We start from the raw sequence: 13842 nt of genomic DNA on the forward strand, positions 1-13842 counted from the left end.
ATATAATGCCTAAGACAGAAAATTGGGCACAATATACAATCGCTTTAGTATAAAAAAAATGTATGGAAAACTAATGCTATTGTTAATTGTCATTTGCTTATTTGCTGACTGTAGATGCCTGTGAGAAACACAACCCAAGTATGTACCTTTAGGGTACACTAATATATACAAAAAAATAATAGCTTCCAAAAAATTTAAAAAGATTGTCAGTTTCAGGGGAAAAAATCTGTTACAAGACAATTTGGTCAGTTTGAATCCCAGTGTTTACAGCTATGATCTTGGAAAGATACCAGTGCTTTCGGTTTGTCAGTCCTGCTAATGTGTGTGGGGTTCTTTCTGGTTAGAAAAATACCTTAACTTGTCTTCATCCATTGCTGAAGATTTCTGTGGGTGTATAACAAGCCGCATCAAAATCCTGTGATTTAAAACAACACTTGACCACATCCGCGGGTTGGCAGGGAGGCTGTTGTATGTGGTTTAACAAATCGCTGACTCTACTGCTTTCAACTGAGGCCAGAAAGCCTCAAAGGATGTTTTCTCTCCTTCCAAGATCTCTTTCCATGGACCTTCAATCATCATTAGCTTAGTTCCTACTTCCCATGTTCATCACACCCCTGTTCCTAGGATACCTGCCAGAATTTCAATGCCAAAGCTTAATCATCTGGCCAAGAGGGAACTATGTAAGGGTAGGGATGACAGAAAACAGTGCTGCCCCGAGGCTACCCATGTAACATTCTACCTTCTTTCCATGTTTGTTGTGAAGGTCAGGGTGGAAAAAGAGATAAGAAGACATCTTACAGTCCAATTCTGCCAAACCTCCTAGAGTTCTAGAGCAGTGTTTGTGCTCTAGCCTGGTTGTCACAGCCACACAAGGGTGACAGGTGCTTATCATCTGTCAAATGTCCTGTCAGTGCCATGGTCACAAGAACCTGTTTCTGCTCCTACAGCTCTTGGCTGACCCCACCTTCATTCCCCACTTAATACCTCATCTATCCTCCGCTTACTCATGGTTGCTCATATTGCTGTTTGTGTGACCTTTGTTCTTGCTCCAAACTGCTGTCTCACTCTTTCTTCCTGTTTCCTAGTCACCCTTAACGCAGAAAGGAATGTGTTAGTATTTAGTTGGTCACTCTTAATTCCCTTTCAAGTCACCAGGTCATCTCATAGCCTTTATACATCCCACCCATCTTTGTGCAGACACCCACTCTGATTCTTTTAGCCTTGGTCAGGCTTGGGAACGTGGTGGGGGTGGTGTAGTTATAGGAGACAAAGGAGCAGACGTTGAGAGTGGAGTAGTCTCCTGTGGGTCAAGAAGGGTGTGCCTCTTCTTATTTGAAGAACACCCTTTTCTCTTCTACTTCAACCACCTTCACTCTCACTGTCTGCTCTCTCACCCAGAAGAAATCTCAACAGCATCTGCTGAACACCTGGCTTGACAAGCGTGGAACAGGTGCGCTTCTTACTCCAGCTGCCACTGGCCTGGTGCACATTAACTTTGTGTTAACCGCATCTTATGTGTTTTCCTACATCTCTCCTTCATACCACAGTCTCCTATTATGTTCTTTCTTTTCCTGTCATTGCTCTGCTGAGAAAATAGTTGATGTCCATATAATATAATTTATTAGAAATTACTAGATTTTACCAAAAGACTTTGGTAGTTCTGATGATCTAACATCCTGTCTCAAAAGCTCTATCAATTTTCTACATCGAAAACACTATAAGGCAATGCAACTTTTTTTTCTATTGAGTTATGAAATATCCTTTAAAGTGTTTGTGAAATGTGGGAATTGTAACTACTTCCTGATGGCAAAGCTTGGCTCCTAGCTCTTTATTTTATTCTAGTTCTGCGTAACTAGAATAAATCAGCTGCTAGAATAGATCAGTTAGGTCACTGAGGGCTTTAAGTACCTGTTAAAGGCTAGAATGAACTAATATGGGGTCTCTCAGTATCTCACCATAGAAGGCCTTTGAGAAAATAATTAACCAGTCCCTTTGAGGAGAGTGACTGCAGAGGATAGCCTGGAAGCCAGAGCTCAGCTGGCTCTGAAACTGTAGTGTAAGTAAGACTCTGAATTGTCAGTGTTCATCTGCTTTGTCAGTGTTTAGGAGTTGAAGGGAACCCATGGCCATGCCCAGAACTCTCCTAGTTGATTTTTATTACCTGTTACAGAATGAACTCTGTTATTGTTATTGTCAATGTTACTGTTACTGTTATTGTTACTGTTACTGTTGCAGTTTTGAAGTCAGGGTCTTGCTTTGTAGTCCATGCTGGTCTTGAACTCTCAACCCCCTCCCTTTACCTAACCATGCATAAAATTAGCCTTTTAAAGACTGTCTCCTCTCTATTATCTTAACCTGCTATTCTTTTAATAGATCAAGGCTGTCATGTGGTATAATGTGAGGAATCCCTGTTAATGTGGAAAACAGCATGAAGACAACCCTGGTAGAGTACCGTGAGCAGACATGTGAAAACCCTTTGTACATAGTAGGACTCCATCAGCCCTTTCAAAAAGCTATCAAGGGCAAAATGTGCTTGCTTACAGACAAGTTGCAGGGTAATTATATGTGGAAGGAGGAGAGGTTCTTGATTGATATAGGATATGACAGAGTAAAAGTAAAAGGAATAGATAGAAACAGCAGAACTTTTCGTAAGAACCAGCTACCTAGGTCTGACACTTCATGTATTTGTGGGTGTGTGAATTCAGCAACTGACTACCAGCTGGCATGGTGGAGTCCTTATCAGTGAGTAGGATGCTAGAATTTGTTGTAAAATTTCATTGTATTTATTGTGCTAGGGAGAAAGGCTGTGCATGTGGGGGCAGCACACGTGCAAACGTTAAGAGGACAACTTGTGGGAGTCCATTCTTTCCTTCTACCATGTGGGGCTTGGGAAGTAAACTCTGGCTGTAAGGCTTTGCAGCCAGCACTTTTACCCATTGAGTCGACTTGTCATCAGCTTGAGAACTTTCTATGAGGGATTGTTGGGAAGACAGGATAACTTATAACGTCCCATACAGAGGAGCCTAAATGGGATTGCTACACAGGGAAGCACTCAATAATGCTCTCCCAGGCTGTCAATTTGACACAGACTAGAATCATGTCTGGCGGTCTCAAATTCACAATTGTCCATATGCGATAAGTCTATCGCCATGTAGGTAAGGGAGTACCTTAATGGCTGCTTAGTGTGGGAAGGCTTACCTGACAATGGGTGGTATCGTCCCTAGGCAGGTGAGTCTCGATTATACAAGAGAGCTAGCTGAGCATGAGCCAGGGAGTGATGGAGAGAGCACACTAGCAAGCTCCTTTCATCCACGGTTTCTGTGCCCAGATTTCTACATGGGTGACTGCCCTGACTTCCCTTGAAGATTTATTGCGACTTGAAGTATACACCAAATAAATCCTTTCCTTTCCCAAGGTGATTTGGCCAGAGCGTTTTATCACAGCAACGGACAGCAAATTAGACCAGTGGCCATTGTGGTTTTTATTTCTCTCCCCTCGTCTGTTGAATTGGTATATTTATATTGCTTTTCTGTTTTCTGTTGCTTTAAATAGTATCAAAATAAGATGGTCAGTTACATTATAAGAAATAAAGATTTTGAGCTTTTACTAGGATACACCATCACCTGTTGGGTTGGCTAGTCTCATGTCAACTTACACACAAACTAGAGTTTCTTGAATGGACAGGATCTTAATTGAGAAAATGTCTACATAAGACCCAGTTGTAAGGTATTTTATTAATTAATTAATTTATTAATTATTAATGGGGGCGAGTGGTGCCATCGCTGGGCAGGTGGTATCCTGGATTAGAAAGCAGGGGGAGCAAGCCATGGGAAGAAGCCAGTAAGCAGCACTGTTCCATGGCCTCTGTATCAGCTCCTGTCTCCAACGTTTCTGTCCTGTTTGAGTTCCTCTGACTTCCTCTGATGATGAACAGCAATGTGGAAGTGGAAGCCAAATAAGCCCTTTCCTCCCTAAGTTGCTTTTTGGTTATGGTGTTTCTTCACAGCAACACAAACAATAGACATCTGTTATTGTTTATCTTCCCTAAGATACTGTTTCATCTTAGTTACTGATTCTTTGTAAGAGTCCTGCGGTGAGATTCCTTTGACATGAGGGAAATTAGAAATATCCACTTTAAAACCTCACACCGCTTGCCTTGCTGCCTGTAAAGATCGTTGAGGTCTTTGTGGTCCACCCTCAGATAGGCTTTACTTAGCTCCGTGTGACCTGAGGTTGTTCTGATGGAAGTGTGACTTGGTGGAGGATTTATCTCTAATCCCTCTGTGGCCTCAGACACAGATCTGTGGCTGAAAAGCACAGTGGTAGGTAGGGGTGGCTTTCATGTGGTTATTTCTTACAGATAAAAATATTTACAATGTAACAAGTGACGGTCCCTGAGTTGGACTCTGAAAAGCAGTCAGGATAAAGCCACATCCAGTAAGGTTGTGCAGTCAGAAAGGCCAGCTGCTGATGGGTAACTCCTGTGTCATGGGGTCCAGGCAGATCGCCGTTTTGATCACTGGCTTGAGAATGGAGATCAGCTGTGCACTCAGTCCTGACCTCCCCACTCCCCACGCTGGATACAGAAAAATTCACACAGCTCAGAAGAAAACGGCCTTGCTGTCCTGATGGAGAGGTGACCTAACAGTTAAAATGACTTCAGTTTTCATTTGAGAGGAAAACAAGGATTTGTTTTCCTTTGAAAAAACCGAGACTTCTTAAGTAAGCTACAGGATGACTACTTTTTTTAGGGGAGGGGGGAGGGCTGCATGAATCCTTTGTCAAAACTTTAGATTTCTCTTTATCAACTATAAAAATATATAGTTGATCATTTTAACAGCATAGTGATTGATTTTAAATATCAAGAAGAGTTATTAGAGACTGCAATGATCTCTTTCAAGCAGGCTTTACAGTGTCTAATAGTAAATACTTTTTGAAAATTTCAAGCTGCTGTGTGTGTGTGTGTATGTGTGTGTGTGTGTGTGTGTGTGTGTGTGACTGGTGTATTACTTCGCACTGGGATTTTATTCCTTTTGATCTAAGTACGTAAAGACTTTAGTTTTGGTCTGTGGTTCTTACTGACTGTTGAACAACTGTAATCTCCTAAGGTGAAGGTGCCAGGCAGGTGGCTCCTAGTGAGGGGGTACTGACAGGAGTAATGAGGAGGCAAAGAACACATTCCTTTCACTGAGGGAAGGCTCGGTTTTCTGTAGCTCGATTTGACTTTTAGTTTGATTGAGTGCTGGAGATGTACTGCTGTCGTTGAGTGCTTGGCACTTCACCTTTGAGCTCAGTGTAGAAGAAATGGGTGATTTCTCTAGTAGGAGTCAGGGATGCTTTGTCTTGCCCTAAGAGAGTATGCACTGGAGATGATCTTGTGTCTAATGGTGCAATCAACTTTCAACCTTTGAGGAAAGATCATGCTGTCCAGTATTTTAGTTTGTAACCTCCCAATAGTGTGAAGATTTTATTTGTTCGTGCTTCTTTAAGTAAGTACTTTCTTGTTTTTTGTTCTAAAACTTGGTTTTTTTTTTTCATAGTGTGCACTGATTTTATATGAAATTCATTAATTCTATGCATACTTTGGAAGGATAAAGATAGTTGAACAATAGTTTATTTTATATGAAGCTTGTTTCATTTTTTTTTTCTGTTTGGGGAGAATAAACACTTAAGACATCATGCAGAATATGTAACAAGTGAAGAACTCAGAAATTGTATTAGCTATTTAAGATCCTACAGGCATTATAGTATATAGTATAGATCTGGGGAACGATTTGAGTTTTCTAGTACCTGTTTTGAGGGCTGAGTACTTAAATCTTATAAGTGTAATTAATTAATTAATTAATTAATTACATGCATGGTTCCTGAATCAGGCTGGCATGTAGTTAGTGTGTGTTCCAGAGTTTAACTTGGCTCTTTTACCTCAGCATGTGTTGTATGGAAGATCTTTTTGCTTTAGTGCCCTCTATGTTTAATTTCACTGAAGTTTTTGTTGAATTAGAATTAGCAATCAAACAAATCTGAGGCAACCTAAGAAAATATGACTATGTGGTAGAAATATGCTCTGTGCATTCAGAAAGGGGGTTTGCTTTAAATATGAGACAAAAATGCTTTAACAAGATTCCCTACCTGCCTCTCAATGCTTCTTAGAGATAAATGTTTATAATGAAATAAAAGACAAATTTTCTGGATCTTAAATGTAGTGTGAATGTTTGAGTCACAAAATAATCTTTATTATAAGCAGAATGCCCAAGGATAGATAGTTTGTGTGTGTGTGTGTGTGTGTGTGTGTGTGTGTATGTGTGTGTGTCTGTTTTTTAAGAAGTCTATCAAGACAAAACTGAAATCAGAATTCTATTGCTAGCAAGATACCCATTATCCACATTGTTTTGTTTTTTTCATATGTTCATGCTTTATCCCATGTGCTGAGCTGCTATTACAACTGATTTGTTTATGACTAGATCTGGTCTGAAAACTGCATGTTATAGTATAAATGTACCTCCGGTTATATTACGGCCAAGCTACCTAAATACAGTCATTTCAAGGATATTAAGGCTCCCTTTTGTCCTTTTTTTCGTTCATTCATTGTTTTTGTTATTGTAAATATTTATTTACTTTCTTCCATGTTCTAGGCAGGCTACTGAGATACAGTGAGGAGGAGGAGTAGGGTACTATGCCTGCAAAAGCACAGCTTGGTGGGAAAGATGGATGTGATGAAAATACATGACTACTTAAATAATAAAAGCTGCACATATACTTAAGCCTGCAGGTATTAAGCCACCGTAGGTGATAATACTGATATTCCCCTTCACCCACAGGAGAGAGCCATTGCTCCCAGGCGCCTTTCCTTTCTGACAAGACACATTAAACCTCTCTCTTCAGGTGGGACAGACATCTGTCTCTATGACTGGGTTCAGACTTTCAGTGTGGTGTTTCCCTATGCAGGGTGACAGAAGGACAGAGGGATGAGGGAAACACAGCCAACCCAGCCCTCTTATTTATGTGTTTGTGGTTTTATACCCAGCCCTCTTATTTATGTGTTTGTGGTTTTATTTGTTGGCTTTGAGACAACATCTCGCTTGTAGCCCAAGATGAACTTGGACTCACTATTAGTTCAGGATGGCCTTGAATTCCCAACCATCTTCCTAAGTCAACCTCCCAGGTGCTGAGTTCATGTTACAAAAAACATGCATGCATCCATACATCCATAATACATAAACAGTATGTATACAATGAGAAATTTCAGAAATTCAGAAGTAATGTTGCAATGCTTTCTAGTCTGAATGATTGCTGACGTTTCTTGAAAAGAACATAAGTGGTTTCTGAAAAACAACCAGGACTTTGATAAGCAAATAGAGTGGATAAGGCTTTCCAGGTAAAAGGATGGGATACAATAAGACAGGAAGATGGGCACTTTTGAGGCATATTGAAGGACTCACAGAAGGAAAATACAAAGAAATCATCCAGAAAATAGTTACAAGGAAGTGGACAGAAGATGCTGGAATAGATCAGTCAGGTCACTGAGGGCTTTAAGTACCTGTTAAAGGATAGAATAAACGAATGTGGGGGTCTCTCAGTATCTCACCATAGAAGACCATTGAGAAAATAATTAACCAGTCCCTTTGAGGAGAGTGACTGCAGAGGATAGCCTGGAAGCCTAGAGCTGGCTCTGAAACTGTAGTGTAAGTAAGACTCTGAATTGTCAGTGTTCATCTGCTCTGTCGGTGTGTAGGAGTTGAATCGAGCCTGTGGCCATGCCCAGAACTCTCTCAGGGAGCATCTTCAGAATGAAGATGCCATTAGGCCTCCCCTCTGCAGTCTCAGGGCGTTTACTTTCCAACTGGCCTCAAAGTCAGGGTTTTCTGATCTATTACAAAAGATATGGTTGCCTTCAAAGAGCTTGAACACAAATATTTAAAACGAAAAAAATCATAATAATGGGAAACGGGGCAGATTTTGCTTGACATCACCACAAATATTTCTGAACTGATTTTAGATTTATGAATAAATGATTATTCCAGTCTCTGGGTTAAATATTTAAAACTCAGCTTCCCTTTTGGAATTCATGTATAATAGAGGGCTGATTATTCTGAGCTGCACATTTTTGCTCTTCATTTCCGTCTTTTAATACGTTATAATTATTCTCCTTATCCCATCCCTTTTCAGTCCCCTGCATGAAAAATTATTTAAACGCCGCACACCAATCTTCTGTGAGAGAAGAAAAGGAAATTCCGTGCGTGGGTCTCAGCAGGAGTGCAGCTGATGCAGCTTAAAATAATGCCGAAGAAGAAGCACTTATCTGCAGGCGGAGTGCCCCTGATTCTCTTCCTGTGCCAGATGATCAGCGCTCTGGATGTTCCTCTTGATCGTGAGTATTAACAGTTTAAATCTCTTAGGCCAGCAGGCAGACACTCCCTGTACTTACCTACTGTCACCCTGGGCCGTGTTGATGACAAAGTGTCTGCAGGATACTGAAAAGCTAATCAAAATTAATTTGGCTTCTACCTTCAGCACCTGGTATTAATGAAGACACTGTAGAAAAGGATGGAAATGTCTGGACCTGTGTCCCCTCTTCTTCATTATCTTTCTTTGCCTCAGGTGTCTTTTGTGTGCAGTGGCGGAAGTGGCCTGAGAAGGGACTGGTGCAACCATCCTGAGCTTCCCAGTGGGGAGCTCTTTGTGGGTGGATCCTGTGAACCACTTTCAAAGGATGATGCAGATACCACCCCCCCACCCCACCCTTCCCTGCTTATTGTCCCTCTCATGTTTACTTTCTTCCTTCATTGCTAAGGCATCTCTAAAACATAAAATAAAATAACTAGTAGGTGCTCTTGACATCCCTCTGAGCCTTTGTATCCTCAGGTCACCCATACTTCAGACTTTATTCATCCTGATTCCGACAGACACACTCATTTCAGTTTCTAATTTGGCATCCTAAATGTGAATCTGTAAGAACAGTATGATGTCCACAAGCCTAGTGAATAAATATAGTCTTGGCTTAAACTTTGTGATCAAAGGCTCAAGTGCAAATTTTTGATAGTAAGACAAGACCTCCTAAATCCCTGAAGTGAAGAGGCAAACTGGACTTCTGCATTTCTCTCCCTCATTTCCCACAAAGTAAAATGTGCTTTAGATAGTCTCCCTGGCCTGAGTGGTTTGTTTATAGACAATAAAGACAATACTGATTTCCAGTCAGCTATTTTCCTTACAGTGGAAAGCAGAATTTCAAATCTGAACAATTTCTATACTTCACAATTGATTTAACCTTTATCCCCAATCTACACGACCTCTTTAAAGCCATTAGCTTCCTGAGTAGAACATCTGTTTGGCAAGCTTTCTAAGGTGCAAGGAAGATAGCTGTTTCCCGGGGTTATCCAATTGCTGGCGTGTCCTTTTCTGCTGTAGAAGTTGCAACTATCAGTGGGTTTTTTTACACACTCCACTCACTTCCTGTACCCTGCTTCTCTACACGAAAGTGCAACAAAAATGCAGCATTTTTATTTTAAAAGTTAATCATCCAATGACTTTAATTTAAAAATATGCATATATATATTTAATTGAAATATGCATCCCCTTGAGCCCATTAGAGCAGGAATATTTAAGTAAGCATTTGCTCTGATAGATGCGCTGGAAAGATGGAAATCAGTGAGGGAGATGCTTTTGTTCTCTCTTGTGTTAAATATATTCCTCCTTAATCTGACTGCTCCATCTAACTATCAGGGGAAACCGGCACCTAGGGCTAACTCAATTATGGCAGCTAATGGAGACGAGGCACAACCATGATGAAAATAAAGTCACGGGTAGCCTACACTCTCCTGCATTAACCTTTGCTTTGCAAGCAGTAATGACAGGCAGCCGCACACAATGATTGGAATTGCAAGCAAACATGTCTTCGTTCTACATACCCTTTCTTCAGCACACACAATGATCCTATATACGGAACCCGGTAATCTGGCCGACTGAGAATTCCAAAGCAGTAATATGTTAATAGTATAAAAGCACCTTGGAAAAGAAACCATGGAGATATGCATATCTTAAATCGGTGTTGGATTTGAGTTGGATGGAGAACTGTATCCCATTGTGAAGTATCATTAGCATGTGCATCGTGGCGTCTGGGGTAATAAGATCAGATACCACATAGAACCTGACGACTCAAATTAATTGTAGATTTCATTCATTTTTTCCAATTGAGCATAATTATCAATGCATTGCCATTCCTATCCTGGAAGAGCCTCCACCCCCCCTCACCCCCCACCCCCGCTATAGCATACATAGCCTTTGTTCTTCCATATGTGGATGTGAGAAGCTGCTGCAGGGGCAAGCCCGACCACGAGTACCTCTTTCTTTCTCTTGTAATGTCACAATTTTAACTTTCACAATATGTTTATTTGTTTTTCTTTTTCTTTTTTTTTTTTTTTTTTTTAAGGTCAAGCCAAGTAGACAAAAGTGCCCCCTTTTATCTTTAAGGTGCTAACATTCTCCCTACTAACATCTGGTTTTCTCTAATCTTCTTTGCCCACTCCTGTGCTGATGCTGATGGGAATAAAGCAAAGCTCCTTCATGACTGTAAGTGTCTTTCTACAAACTACTGGGCCGTGTGGAGACGGGACCACGCCCAGGTTTCTTGAATTAATGGTGTGAAGCAGACAAACAGCATCGTGTTTTGTGCTTAGTGGTTTTGTAAGCATGTTGCTTACTATAGCTTGAATGCTAAGGCACAAATGTAATATATAGCATTGCATGAATTATGTAGACTCTGATATTACTTTTGCCAACCTGCTGCAATTCTACTAACATCCAAGCTGTATTTAAATCTGATGTAACTCAATGAGAAAATTCAAAATTTTGGGGGGAGAATGATTATTTTGTTTTAAATGCCATCGACTGGAACATACACATGTGTTTTTGTAGAGGTTTGGAAGTTGGGAATATACAGAAACCTCATTTAAGTCCCTCTCTGATGGCTTTAGTCTTCAGAGCTGGGTAGAATAATGTTCCTAGGTGTTCTAAGTAGAAAAGCCCTGAAAAGAATATCTTAAAATAGAAGAGTATCTTAAAATAACATGCTTCCTGGAAAGCTTCCTATAAGCAAAAATGTTTGCCGTTTCTGACAGCTGGGTAGCATTTATCATCCAGTGAAAAGATGGTCCATTTTCAGACATGTTTCTTTGATGCTGAGTTAAACAGACACATTGTGGTAAGTCACTTATTACTACAAAGCATTTGTTAATTGCCATATGACCTAAGCACTATTGAAAAAGATACCTCCAGATGGCAAACTCCTGGCACAGCTGCAGGCACAGGAGGGGAAGCCCTGCATTTTAAACCACAAAATTTGCATGTCTGGCACCTTATCCACCACCTATCACACCCCCCCCCTACAAATGAACTGGATTAAATCACCCCAAGAATCCATTCTACCAATGTCTTTGTTCACCTTTTTGACAGAATAGAACTTCAAGAATTTCTTTTATTATCCCAAATGCTGTCCTCCCAGAATCTGAAGGTTGATCAATACAAATGTAGCTGGCCCACTCAGAATGCTTGAAGTTCTACTGAACAATCCCAGTGTTGGCATCCACTAGATATTTTTACACAAAGTGTGTTACTAATCCTCCCAGTACCAGTTGCAAGCCAAGTCAGCTTTTGAACCTCCTTTTCCCTTTGAGAGCTTACAGGAGGTTGAGGCTCAAATCTCCCAAATAATGAAAAACTGACAGCCATTAACCTTCAGACAAAACTGCTGACTAGCTTTGGAAATCAACAAGATAAAGGCAGGAGGGTCCAAGTGCAGGGGAATGCAAGCTGGACTACCTCATTGCCCAGCCCTGAGCATGTCCTAACATGTTTGCATTGGGGGCCAGGTAAGCCTTAGTCATAGGAAAAGGCCCTAGACATTGTGAGATATATAGACACTTGCTTGGCCTCTACCTACTACAGGTAACACGTGTTCTACCCCAGAGGAATGAGAACAAATTCTGATCTCATGAGAGAAAAGGGCCTAAGGTAGCCTTGGAGCAATTTAGGAGCATGCTCAAGGTCTCTAGATGGACTTTCCTCAGATGGAACTGCTCTGGGTCAAAACAATTAGCTCTGTAGTTTCATATTAAAGGGCCAGGCAACACTTTGAAGAGCACATAGAAACAAGGTCTTCTAGAAAGAAGGATTTTAATCTCATTACCAACCCAGATAAGAGTGTTTTCTCTTCATTCCTAATTCATGTACCTCCTGGCTCTGCTAAGGCATGTTAAGGCTCCAATTTAACAAGCTTTTGAACATGAGTTTTGTCAAGAGTATGTTTCCCTGAGATATAATAATTTACACCATTTGAATACCAATGAGCTGTATGTCAGTGACTCTATTGTAAGAAAGATTCAAATCTACCTTATAAATTATATTGACAGCCATTGCTTAACACAAAAGAAGCATGGATTTCTCATTGTTACATCAGAAAAAAAAGTTTGAATATTAGATTTGCATTAGTAATTATTTTCCCAGTCTTTTGGTCTGGGAAAATGGACTTTGTGTGTGTGATGTTACCAAAGGGAAGTTGTGTCTTGACTTTCCAACTTTAGCTGAGTTATTTAGTTGAAGACTTAATGAGGATTTACTGTTGCAACAATAACTGGGAATACTGGTGACATATTTAATCTAAGGCAAGTGATTTTGGTATAGAAAAGGTGGCTGCTATCATGGTAGTAAGTCATATAATACTTTTCCTTATTCTCTTTTACAATTAAGTGGTACAACCTCCAACCATCACTCAACAGTCACCAAAAGACTACATCATTGACCCTCGGGAGAATATTGTAATCCAGTGTGAGGCCAAAGGGAAACCTCCCCCAAGGTAAGCCTGGTTCCTGCTTTCGATAGCAATTAAAGTAGTAGGCGATCTCAGAATATAGGAAAGTAGTTGGCCATCTCTTTGAATACAGGAAGGTTTGGGATTTTGATAGAATAGGTGAGGTCATGTGGAACACTTTCTCTTCTAGTCAGATAGCTCTCACTGTGAGTAGCAGCATATGCTTATGTTTATCTAACCAAATCCCTGGCTCATCTCAAGCTCTTCAAAGGTCTTAAAAATGTCTTCTTAGGTTCTGCATCTCTCCAAAGCATCAGCTATAGATTCATTGTCTCATCTCTCAGGTTAATAACAGCTTACTTGCTAAAGTCTGGAGTTTTGCATTCTCCTATTCATGCTTTACTGTGAGTAAAGTGCTTATAGTGTGTGAGGAGCTAGGGAAAGTCATTCTAATCTTGGTTCTGATGCCAATAGTTTTTAGTCATGTAAACGAGGCCAAACCCCTTTTAATCTGGGCTTGTCTTTCTCCTTTCTCGTGTGTTGAAAAGAAAAAGAATAATTGTACTTGAAGGCTTCAACAGACTTTCCTACCTCTACACTGGCCATGGAATAGTCTGACACTGTTCTCCACACTTATCAGGATCCACTCTGGGGATCTCAGCATGAGCGCTTCATAATCATCTAAACAAAAGATGATGAAGATGGGAAATGGAGGGCCATCCTTTTCCACTGTCTGTCCAAGGCCCTACAGAGAGTGGCACAACAGCTAGTAGAGAAATATGGAGCATTCTATAGAGTTTGGTTGTTAAAATATAAGACTTTCAATAACTATTATGTTAAAACAATTAAATTTTATGATTGTTAAGTTATAACTTGACATAATTTATAAATAAGAAAAGGGTGAATGTTTTAGGTATTTATATAGGTATTTAGGTGTATATATATATATATATATATATATATATATATATATATATATNTATATATATATATATATATATATATATATATGTATAGCTTTATCACCTAAGGAAAAACTA

The 13842-nt window shown here is 40.1% G+C and overlaps 1 protein-coding gene across 32 annotated transcripts in view; it reads left to right on the plus strand.

Moving 5' to 3' along the window:
• Window positions 1-13842, plus strand: part of Nrcam (neuronal cell adhesion molecule) — a 261656-nt gene that overhangs the window by 187059 nt on the left and 60755 nt on the right. For 24 of the 32 annotated variants that reach the window (XM_029484544.1, XM_029484542.1, XM_029484541.1 and 21 more), the window contains 3 exons: window positions 8167-8368; window positions 10549-10566; window positions 12742-12847. In XM_029484544.1, coding sequence (XP_029340404.1) covers window positions 8263-8368; window positions 10549-10566; window positions 12742-12847 — 230 coding nt within the window. In that variant the 5' untranslated portion in view covers window positions 8167-8262. The remainder of the gene's footprint in view (window positions 1-8166; window positions 8369-10548; window positions 10567-12741; window positions 12848-13842) is intronic. The other 8 variants (XM_029484549.1, XM_029484550.1, XM_029484567.1 and 5 more) reach the window with 1 other exon arrangement.

Source organism: Mus caroli, chromosome 12 (genome assembly GCF_900094665.2).
Source record: "Mus caroli chromosome 12, CAROLI_EIJ_v1.1, whole genome shotgun sequence".
NCBI lineage: Eukaryota > Metazoa > Chordata > Mammalia > Rodentia > Muridae > Mus > Mus caroli.